This window comes from Pelobates fuscus, chromosome 5 (assembly GCF_036172605.1).
Source record: "Pelobates fuscus isolate aPelFus1 chromosome 5, aPelFus1.pri, whole genome shotgun sequence".
Taxonomy (NCBI): domain Eukaryota; kingdom Metazoa; phylum Chordata; class Amphibia; order Anura; family Pelobatidae; genus Pelobates; species Pelobates fuscus.
This window is the reverse complement of record NC_086321.1, coordinates 130,488,188-130,500,468: the sequence shown is the minus strand read 5'-3', so window position 1 is coordinate 130,500,468 and position 12,281 is coordinate 130,488,188. Positions and strand designations below refer to the sequence as shown.

The 12,281-nt window shown below is 39.4% G+C and overlaps 1 protein-coding gene across 2 annotated transcripts in view; it reads left to right on the top strand.

Moving 5' to 3' along the window:
* KMT5A (lysine methyltransferase 5A) overlaps positions 1-6,444 on the top strand; it is a 30,660-nt gene extending 24,216 nt beyond the window's left edge. For both annotated transcript variants that reach the window (XM_063454304.1, XM_063454303.1), the window contains exons 6-8: positions 9-68; positions 2,306-2,496; positions 3,656-6,444. In XM_063454304.1, coding sequence (XP_063310374.1) covers positions 9-68; positions 2,306-2,496; positions 3,656-3,866 — 462 coding nt within the window. In that variant the 3' untranslated portion in view covers positions 3,867-6,444. The remainder of the gene's footprint in view (positions 1-8; positions 69-2,305; positions 2,497-3,655) is intronic.
* The last annotated feature ends 5,837 nt before the right edge of the window (positions 6,445-12,281 follow it).

Sequence of the window (12,281 nt, the reverse complement as noted above, 5' to 3'; positions counted from 1 at the left end):
TCTTCTAGATTGAAGAAAAGAAGAGAATAGATGAATTAATCCGAACCGGGAAAGAAGACGGGTTGAAGGTAGTTAATTTCACTCTATGCAGTAGTTTATTTGTTGATACAGATTAATACTACAAATCAAAGCAAACCTGTACCAACTTCCAGTAGTTATCCATATTCTAAGTAAGATAACAACATACCAAATTCCCTTGAGTGTATTACCGTAAAGATATTCGTCCTGGTAAGGTAAAGTGAAAGAAGTAGATAGTGAGGCTAGGGGCACATTATCCATGGGCAGAACTTCTAACTAGTAAATTTGATCATGCCTCCAATAATGTGGGCATTGTACATCTGTGTGTTGGGGGAGCAGCTAGGGAGATAATTATCCTAGGTTCTTACACCTAGGCACTTCTCCGCGTGTACAGTTCCTGGAAACTACATCTGCCAATTTCAAGGGGATTAGGAAAAGCTCAAAAGTGACAAATCTATAACAAATACAGATGGAGCAGCATAATGAAAATGGAAGGGTTAGGTTCATCACAGCTATAATATGGTGACCAGGGTATGTCTCAAAACCATACTCATTTAGGATTCCTGTATTAATAAGCGGTTAATAAATATTTAAAGGGACACTATAGTCACCTGAACAACTTAAGCTTAATGAAGCTGTTTTGGTGGATAGAAAAAGCCCCTGCAGCCTCACTGGTCAATCCTCTGACATTTAGGAGTTAAATCCCTTTTGTTTATGAACCCTAGTCACACCTCCCTGCATGTGACTTGCACAGCCTTCCATAAACACTTCCTGTAAAGAGAGCCCTATTTAGGCTTTCTTTATTGCAAGTTCTGTTTAACCCCTTAAGGAACAAACTTCTGGAATAAAAAGGAATCATGACATGTCACATGTCATGTGTCCTTAAGGGGTTAATTAAGCTTTTCTTATCCCCTGCTATGTTAATAGCTTGCTAGATCCTGCAAGAACCTCCTGTATGTGATTAAAGTTCAATTTAGAGATTGAGATACAATTATTTAAGGTAAATAACATCTGTTTGAAAGTGAAACCAGTTTTTTTTTTGTTTATGCAGGATCTGTCAATCATAGCCAGGGGAGGTGTGGCTAGGACTGCATAAACAGAAACAAAGTGATTTAACTCCTAAATGTCAGTGAATTGAGCAGTGAAATTGCAGGGGAATGATCTATATAATAAAACTGCTTTATTTAGCTAAAGTAATATAGGTGACTATAGTGTTCCTTTAACCCCTAATTGTCAGCACTACCACCAGTTAATCTGAGCACACGTGTGTCTAATGTATTTTTAAACGCACAGAGTTTACTTTCTTCCACCCAGTTGTGTTTATGTCCCATCAATAAATAAAAATAATGCATGCCCTCTGACTCTCCATGCAAGGCAGCATGAAAAGGATTCAATAACACGTCCTAAATATAATAGGGTTTAATCACTCTTGAGTGTAATGACGTCCTGCAAATTTGGTGTGAGCAGGGTTAAATCCCTGCTCACACCAGGAATCCTAGGTACCAATAGATGCTTATGGCTCCCCTGTGTCAGCTGGGGCTATTTTGTTAGTGTCCCTATACTTCTTGATGAGCTGCATACAATTCTGAAAGTCAGCACTGCATATAGCCCTTTAAATTCATAGAGAACAATGCAGCTGAATGATCAAGCTCACACAGAGATTCTCTATTGATGGATCTAGTGGGAGAGACCAAGGGTTTCCTTCCATGGCATAAGCCCAGCACAAATCTCAATGCATTTGGCATACTTTTAGTCAATGAAAAAGATATGAACTTGTCATATTGAAAATAGCCAGTAGATGGCACACCTTACCACTCTGTTTTAGCTGAGATTTCCATTTGCTAATATCAGTACTGTTCTGTGTATTTTGCAGTAGATCTTGATCAGTTTTTATTGTGGAATTAATGTGACTCTGTGAACTTTCTAATTCTTTAGAGCAGATTATATTCCCTGTTAATTTACTATACTCTATTGGTAGATATTTGGTAGTGTATTAACAGCTCCACCTAAAGGGAGCCATGTTCAGCGTGGGAATAAGAAGTATAATGGAGGATTTGTCTCACCTATCACACAATTCACTTATTTAGAGGACCTCCTAGTGATGTATTCCCTAAATATAGAATTGCAACATTTGGTGATCTGGAAAATATCTGCTATAGTCACAACTTGCGAATGTTATTCTGCAGTTAATATTTCATAATATATCGTGATTTCGACGTTCATATATTTGCACAGTATTGGGGAACAATGATGCTGTATCATAATGCACTACATTTGTATTTTTCAGATTGACTTCATTAGTGGGAAGGGAAGAGGCGTGATTGCAGCACGTGACTTTCAGCGTGGAGAGTACGTGGTAGAGTACCACGGGGACCTTATAGAGATAACCGATGCTAAAAAACGAGAAGCTGTTTACGCTCAGGACTCCTCTACTGGCTGCTATATGTACTATTTTCAGTATCTGAATAAAACCTACTGGTAAGTATCCCTAGTTTTCCCTTGATGTTCTGTGTGCATGCCATAGCTTTAAAAGCACACATTACCTTTAATTTTCATATCTCCCTTGCCAAGTCCTCAAACCCAATCCTCCTTGTATGATGTCACACTCCTATCCACACTCTATTCAGATGTCAGTCTTGCACAGAGGGTTACACATCTGGCAGTGAAAGGGTTAACTTCTGTGCCAAGCTACAAAGTGAAACGCTGTTCATACAGACTCCAGGCATCATTACCACTTCAAATCACTGCATTGGCTATGGTGCTTGAAGCAACCTTTTAAAGGGACACTATAGTCATCAGAGCAACTACAGCTTAATGTTGTTGTTCTATTGTGTATAGTACGTTCCTGCAGGCATTTTAATGGAAAACACTGCCTTTTCAGATCAAAGGCAGTGTTCACATTACTGTCTAGGGACACCTCCAGTGGCTGTCACTCAGACAGCCACTAGAAGAGCTTCCTGAGTCATGTTTGTCTCCGGTCTGCATGGAGGTGCTGAGCGTTTCTCATAGAGATGTATTGATTCAACGCATCTCTAGGAGGAGATGCTGATTGGTGCACCGCAGTGTTTTGATGTGCATTAGCCTCCTAAAGCTTTCCTATGGCAAAGCATGGCATTGGTTGAGTTTAAAATGAATGCTCTCCGCCAAGGAGGCAGTGTGGGTGGGGCCAGTAGCGACAAGACCAGCGTGGCTTGGGAAAAAGGAAAGTAAAAACTTTTTCATGGATGGCAAAGAGGGCTGGACAAATAAACAGTGTTTCTACACCTATAGTGTCAGGAATACACACTTGTATTCCTCACACTATTGTGTTCCTTTGAGAATTAGTATTTTCTGACTCCTCCATGTTTGGATGTACATTCATGCTCCTCAACTTGCTCAGGTCACTGTCATAGAAATGACTTGAATAATTGGATTTTTATTCTGACCTTTTTGTATACTATCATCATTAAATTTTTTTGTTGTTCTTTGCTTAATTTTATTACATAAAATTTTCAATGGCTTTGCAATAACGGGCAATAGCCTCACTTTCAACTCTACATTTCAGAATAAGCTTTCACTTCAAATGGTTTGTATTAATCTATTTGTATTCTAAAGACTTTTTTTTTTTTTCTTTTTTTTTTTTTCTGTGTGCCCCCAGTGTTGATGCCACAAAAGAAAGTAGCCGTTTAGGAAGGCTAGTAAACCACAGCAAGACCGGAAACTGTCACACAAAATTACACAACATCAAAGATGTACCACATCTCATATTGATTGCATCACGGGACATCACAGCTGGAGAAGAATTACTGTACGATTATGGCGACCGGAGCAAATCTTCCATTGAAGCACATCCATGGCTTAAACACTGACCTTGAGATAGACTGTCTATTTTAGCTTTGCTTTGTGAATGGCTACTGTGTGGTTTTTAAATCCCCTTTTACATTAGCATATGACTAGTATGGATTTAAATGCAGGCTGTCTTAGATTGCCAAAACTTTTTATATTGTGGGATATATTCCCCCCCCCCCCCCCCCCTCTTTTCCTGCATAGAGCAAAGTCAGTGCTTCCAAAGCATGCAATGAAATTATATGCAGATTTTCTTAAATGTGTGTCCAAAAGAACAATATTCCTTTTATCACTGTCCCAAATTACAGGGATTTTTCCTTTTTAGAGTGTTTGCATTTCCCCTATATTTCTTCATTTTTTTTTAACTTTTTTTTGCTTCCTTTTTTTAGAAGCACAAGTTATAAAGAATTACAATTGGAGTAAAATGGAAAGTACTTTTAGGATACATGACATTTTTATCCTTTATGTTGAAGAATGCGGGCTTGTCTGGGTGCTGATATGCTTCACTTTTCCTGAAGTGAGAGACCCATCCTTGCTCACTAATCTGGGACTTGTGATTTTAGTAGGGAATAATCCCATTTAAGTCCAAATAGTCAAGGTGGCAAACGTTTTTACGGTTGAGCTATTTTGACCTAAGTTGCAATTCCCTTGTGAATTCCTGCCATAATAATTGGCTCTGCTTGATTCTACATGCAGTTGAAAGGGAACAGATTTTTAAAATGATGATCTCTTATTGCAACAACAGTGACGATAAGCTGTGGGTGTTCAGTGCACCATTCTGTGTGTTGTATATCCCCAGACTTTTACAGTAGACAGACAAAAAAGGGGTTTATTCACTGCATTTACAAATGTAGTGAATTGAAATCCGAATTTCAAAATTTAGGATTAAATGGTCGAGCTGCAGTATAACTGAATTAGATAATATTTTCAGATCACCTATCTTTGACTATTTTTTTTCATTTAGATTTTAATTCATTAAAGTTTACAGAATAAACCTCAGTGTAAAATTTGATGGATCTAAATATATCAGTTTTTCAGGCTGCAAAGTATACATTTTTGCTTCCATTTAAGCAGCTAAAGTTGTCTCTATTTTTGTGCCTCTTTAAATTAGACAGATTGCAAATCTAGAAATCCCCCACCATATCGTGTTCATAATGGTGTTTACAAAATGTATCTGGCAATAATAGGTAAACCAAGTAGAATACTGAATAACTAATCATTTTGCAGCTTTGATATTGTTGTAGGCAGAATTAGTATGCTATACTCCAATTCCGAGCAGTGTTTCAGTCTTGGTCATTTATTCATAGTACTTCCAGCTCCTGCTTGTCAATGGGAGATTTTCTATACTTCTAAGTTTTATCATACTATTTTCTTCATGTTAAGGGTAGCTAAACTGTGACTGTCCAGCTGATGGCAAGCAGGTCCCATTAATCCCCCTGTGGTTGAATGATAGGAGTTCTAGCAACTGTAAACTTTGCAGGAATTCTACCCAAAAGAGAATAAAAAGCATTGTATTTGGTCAGGTTATGATTTCACTTTTGAAAGGGACCAGCATCTGCCAAGCTGCTACTTCTTGTGAAGGTGTAAGCTTGAAGCAGATGCTATAATCCATTTCTAGGCGCCTCTTTAAATTTTAGTTTTCTCTGGTATGGTAAACTCGCTAGTTAATTGTACACTTCAGTCAGCATAATTATTACAGCTCATGGTTCTAGTGCCAGGAGTGCTCTGATGCTGTCCTATAGTAATAAGTCAAAACTTTTTAGTACAGTTTAACTACTATCCTGGGTCCGGAGAGGCGCCTGTGCTGCATCCTGTCTGCTCCTGCAGGAGAAGCCATATTGCTCTATAGAGTGAACCGATGCAGGAGAGTGCTCAGCTGTTGATGATTGTAGTCATGCTTTGCCAAATGCGGTGACACACAGCTTCTCCTACTGCAAAAGAGAGCAGATTGGATTACTCTGTGGGACTCATGTAATTTGTCAAACCGTGCTAAAACAGCTTGACTTCTAGTATCGGGTCCCTCCTGGAGGCTGTAGTAATTATGGTGCTTAAAGTGTTCCTTTACGGGTGCTAAGAAGTCCTCCATACGAGTGCAGGTAACCTGGAATCCCAGTAATTATGGTTGATCCACCTGTCGGCATGGAATACTCGGGTGTAGGTCACTATGAATTTGATGTCCCCACTAAACTTCCTCATGTTTATGCCATTAGGATTATGGAAGCTGAGCTGTCACTGGATATGTTGGGGGGACTCAATACAAACATAATCAGGCAGGGTTATTCACTATACCACAATGTGTTGTAAAATGACCAGGAACATTAAACAAAAATAGTTGCGATTTTTTAAATATTTTTTCCAATTTGAATTATCTGGTCTATTGCTGACCTCTCCCAGTTGGTGAATAACCCGGGATGTGTGGGTGTTTAGAATGTCATACCTACTATTACTGTAACCAACTGTTGTTCTAGATGGAATTTTAATGCAATGAGTGTAGAATATCACGTAAAACTTAAAAAAAAAAAAAAAAAAAAAAAAAAGAAAATACATTTTTATATTAAAGAAATGAGGACTCCATGGAATAAAATATTTATTGCTAATAAACTGGTGTAGACTTTTTTTTGTTTTGTTTCCTGTCCTTTGCAAATTTATACAATAGCAGAATGTCCATCCTATTCAGAAAACGCACGGTATCAGAATTTCTCTAATCGCCAAAGCACAAGTTACATTTGGTTTTTTGTCAAGCTTTTTTTTTTAATTATGGCATTTGATTCACAACGTACAGAATAAAGAGTCATAACAAGATAAAACAAAATAAAGGTATCCGCATTGATTGGAATAGACTACCACATTTTTATAATATCTAAACAGATTAATACAGGCTGGGTTTAGCTAGTGCTTGAAAATAATGAAAGAATGCATAATCTGTGCAATGTAATAGAGTAAACATGCAATATATAAGATGTGGTGCAAGCTGAATTAGTATGGCTAATGTAGTGAGTCACATTGAAGGCAACAGGCTTGTGTCATTAAACATATGCCTGCTCAAATGTGTTAAAGTAGGCTTTAAAAAATATTAAGAAAAAAAATGAACAGACATAATTTAACTACCTTATTTTGAATGTCAGGCTAATTGCCACCGTAGGACACACATGTAACGCTATGTTTGGGGTTTCTGCAGTTATGAGGACCCCCAAGGAGAGCTAAACTAACTTATTCACTTCAGAAATAAGGCAGCTAGAGATCAATAGAAATGTCCACATATGAGGGTCAAATGTTGCTCGGCAGTAGTGTAACCGCGGCTTGTTTCCTTATTTACCACTATAACGTCTTAGAGCAGGGGTAGGCAACCTTCGGCTCTACAGATGTTTTGGACTACATCTCCCATAATGCTTTTACAGCCATATTGCTGGCAAAGCATCAAGGGAGATGTAGTCCACAACATCTGTAGAGCCGAAGGTTGCCTACCCCTGTCTTAGAGCATAGAACTTAGTAGGGCTAACCATACAGATATCTTAGCCATATTTTATATAGTTAGTGTAAGATATCCTCTATTTAACATATATAAATAATTGAGAATACAATATAAAATAAGGATTCTTGGAAGCAATAAAGTTTTGTCTTTTAGATATTTATTATATATAAATATAGACACAAAAAATCCATTATAGCAGAGTTTATACGATTAAACTAAATGCTTGCAAATATTAATAGGTTAACATACCCTCCTGAACATGTCAGCCTCTCTGTCATTTTAAGATGGAGCAGCGTCGGTCTCCAAGTCTCTCCTCTGTCTTAACATTTAAAAGTACACCTATTTATACCTTAGGTGTCTTCATTTTAGGGTCACTGTAGTACATAAATGAAAAAGTAACACTTCTTTTACTTAATTTTAGGACCTCCCTTAACTTGGCAAAAATAAAATTTTCCTGACTTGGTTCAAGATGGCATCTTACAGTCTGAACATCTTTATCTACTTAGGGTTACCACAGTATATTGTGTACTGAAAGAGTCATAGCATAGCCTTGAAGCTTGTTTATGCGTTATTGTAATTCGTCTGGGACAAAATGGCGTAAACATATTATGCACTGAAGGTAGGTAAGTGGTTAGTTATTGCTTAAAGAAACCGTTATGAAAAACCATACGTTCCATTTCTAACACCTTTGCAGTTTGCAATATCTCTTAAAGACAAAGTACACAGTTTAAGAAATACAACATTTAATTCTAAAATTTGTAATATTTGCATTTACCCATAACAGTAGCGGTGCGATTCCCCTTGGGTGTCAGTCCGGGTGATGTGCTCACTCACAGGCTTGGGCGCAGTTCACGGCCCGCTTCGTCAGCCGATCCCCTCGCGTGGCATTGTGGAGGCTGGTGCTTGGAGGGTCTGTAGAGTTCAGGTGAGGCTGGCCCCAGGCCTTGTTTGGGATCTGCATCCAGGTGCCACAAACTCAGGTGCTCGTGGAGGCAGAGTTTTTACTTGCATGGGTGTCACGGCTTCCGGCAGTGTAGTTGATGCTGCGGAGGTAACCTCCTTGTGACCCTCGGCCTGGGTGGGCGGTCAGTGCTCATTGCTGGGGTAGGCCTACTCCCTCTCCGTCCCCCGTGTTGTACCTCCATGTGCCAAGGAGGGCCTTGCGAGGAGTCGTTCCAGTTTGTCAAAGAACTGCTGAAATATCAGGTCTGTGGTTGTGTGGATGCAGGCATCATGAAATGCATTGCTTCTGCCATGTTGCTGGGCCCGGCGCATCCAGAGACCAGGCTTGAGTGGGCAGCTGCAGTCCGTACGGTTATATGTGTCAGATTGGTGGGGACCGGGATAACCCCCGCCGGTCCATAGGGGAGGGAATGGAAGCTCGAACTTTGCCTTGCAGCATGTTTGGGCGGCATAGTTCCACAGTTGTTATACTCACAGTAATGTATTGAGGTGTGCAGGGGAACACAGCGCCTTATAGGTGTTCTCAGTTCATGATCAAAGTGGTACAATATGGAAAACAGGTGGACAGGAAGCGGAATATAGTGCAGTAATTCAATATCCCAGTGAATTAAAAAGAAGAAACACAGATTTTAGAAGCTTGTAATCGGCACCAAATATGTGTGACGGGGTGGTACTATCACCGCTTGTAGATATGCTTGTCATGGTCTTTTAGTGAAGTACCTTTAGGGCCATTGTGTGACTTCTGCTAACAGGTGTATACAGGTGTGGCCCCTGTTTCTAGGCATAAAGGGGTTTTTGCTTGTATGCACAGTACTGTAATGGCAAGAATTCACCAGTATGTAATGAAAATTAACATAATGTAGTGCACTTTGTTTTAGAATTAATAGAAATAAAAGGTTACTCACATTTGAGGAGCAAAATAGTAAATGGAATTTTGTTTTAATGAAAATAAGGATTAAAACCATACATGTGGTAAAACATAACGTGTTTTCCGAAGGATTACAGGCTTTATCAAGGATACAATACACAAAGATCCGAGACACGTAATCGCAGTGACAACCTGTCACCATGATCGCTGTTACGTCTCAGCCAATGATTTGTAACATTGGCTGAAACATTGATATTTGCCCCTCTCTTTGACCTGAGGTTACAGAGGCACAGAGCGTGCTGTTCCGAAGTCCCAAACTGAAAACATAGATGCTAGTACAAGAAAATTGACATCTTTTTGACATATACACTTCATGCAAAAACATGCTTACATTGAAATGCTCAAACACTGATCACAAATACAATCCTGCAACAGTGGGCAAATGGTAGATCCCCAGCTGGAATAGCATTGTTAGAGTTTTCCAACAGATGGGGTCTACCACTGGGATACTCAAAGTTAGAGGCCTGGATGAAAGAGAGGGACACTGCACTTCTGATTCTTCCTGAGTCTGTGAGTAACAATTTGTATGCCTCTAAAACTGACTGCCATGGCATGCCAAAATGATGCCTCTGAAACTACCATGAGATCCCAGAATTATACCTCTAAAACTGACATGATATGCCACGTTTATGCATCTAAAACTGATTGCCATGGTGTGACAATTTTATGCATCTAAAGCGGATTGCCATGGTGTGCCAATTGTATGCATCTAAAGCTGATTGTCATGGTGTGCCAATTGTATGCATCTAAAGCTGATTGTCATGGTGTGCCAATTGTATGCCTCCAAGCTCAGACTGGCCACCGGTCACACTGGGCAAATGTCTGGTGGGCCGCGGTCACAGGACCTCCCCAGTTGGTCCATGCAGGGCCCGCGCTATCAGCTATTAAAGATCTCCCTCACCAGTCCACTTGCACAGACATGCGGCTGGGGAGGGAGGACCTGGCGGAGCTCTATCTGGCAGCTCTGCTGGGTTCCTCTCGCGAGATCCGGTGTGTTGCCATGGCAACACCCCCGATCTCATCAGAGTTAACTCTAGCCCCACAGGCTAGAGTTCACTCACCACTTGGGATGGCAGCACGGTCCCCCCTCCCAGGCTAAAGTTAAGAAGGGAGGGGGGATATAATGCCTCACACACAACACTCTGACACACACACACAGCATCCATCACAGCTCCCTCTCACATACACAGCATCCATCACACACTTTACCACACACACACACTGCGCCCCTCTCAGAAACGGCAGTGTTTACATTAAAAAGCCTGCAGGGACAGGAAGTAGACACCAGAACAACTACATTCAGCTGTAGTTGTCCTGGTGACTATTGTGTCCCTTTAAGTTTGTAACTTTTGCTAATAGTATGCCACGATGGGGGTGATTCTAATACTTGGGCTGTCAGGACCCTGGCAATCTTCAATATGTAATAATGCTAATGGTCAAGCTCTTTAGTTAACCCTGTAACTTTTCAAACAATATATAACCTGTACATGGGGGCATTGTTGCACTCGTGGGACCTCACAACATACAAATGTGTGTTTTATTGCAGAAAAAAAGCCAATCTTATGACATTCACAGTTAAAATGCAGAACTTGGAAAATAAACAAAATTTCTTAATTTTTTACACACTTTTTTTTTAGATTTTATCCATCTTTAATTATGTTCCATACATAAATATATGATGTGAAATAAAAGCCATATTTTTCCCGAACAAAATTCTATATATAATAATAAGTGTGGGCACACTTAATACTAAGGGGATAAATTATGGTTGAACATACATATAGCTCAAATTCCAGGTTTTGTTTTGGTTCAGAACTTGGACAATTGCCTTCATCCTTAAGAGGTTAATATAAAGTCTGGTTCCTTTTCACTTTATGGATTTCGTTAATGCCAAAATGTAATTATTTAAACATTTTGGGCACACCAGCAGCACTTCATTTACTGTGAATGCTTATTACAATTTTGTAATATGGTTTTTCTGTTTGTTCTATACGGTCTATTTTGATTACCGGTAGTTGCTTCCTCTTCATGAGGTGCCAAAACTGAATCATTTGGATACCAAAACAAAAACAAAAACTTTGTCCCAAAAGTGAAAACTTTTTTATGTTTTGCTTGCTGCAGTAGCAAAACAACTTAAGTCTGTTTGCAATGGGTAATTATCTATGACAACCTTGTAAGTAGTTTAAAAGTCTTTTTGCATGCTATTGTTGTGACCAGTGACCTACACCCAGCAGTTTGCTGAAGTCAGTGCATTTTTAAGTAGGGAGTGTCTGTTTAACTACATATGTCAGGCTGGTCTTGGCTTTACATTTTCTTGTAAAGCTAGACAGCCATAGTTTAAAGCAGGGTTCTCCAGATTCTGGCTCTCCAGATGCAGACAATTATGGGAGTTGTAGTTCAGCATCACCTGGAGGGACAGAGTTTGGGGAACCCCAGTTTAAAGGAACATGCCATTGGAAAATGTATTTAACAATTTAGAAGATATACCCCAACATTTTGGGGCCACGACCTGTGCCAGGAAATACACTAATCAGAGTAATCTCATTGAGGAGGCTAGCACAGCGCGCCTCGCACTTCTGTAAGCTCAGTGGAGCTAACGGAAGCAAAAGAAAACCTCCCTGGCTCTCTAAAAGCCAAAGAGGTGTTTCTGCCTCCAATTAGAAAAGTGATGATTTCCATTGAAATCAGCACTTTTATTAGCTGTTGAGAAACAACAGAGTTCAGACACAGATTATTTCAGCAGTCTGAAGTGCTTTCTATGTGGAGTGTTCCTTTAATAGCAATTGCATGAAGTGTGACTCTGATCTCATGTAAGCTCACTGTTGGCTGCACAGTGCAGGCTTGCATATATCATAAACTAAATAAATGGTTGTTAAACCAATACCAAGACATACTAGTAAAGTATACCAATTCTGGCTGGATGCTGGAGTAAAAGAGCTGCAACTCTGCAAAAAATTATTCTTCATTAAAAATGACATGGTAAACTTTTTTTTTTTGATGAAACATGGAAATAAATATTTTATTGTTACAGTGTTAGCCAGTTCACTAAATGAAAATAAAATAAAGACTGTATAA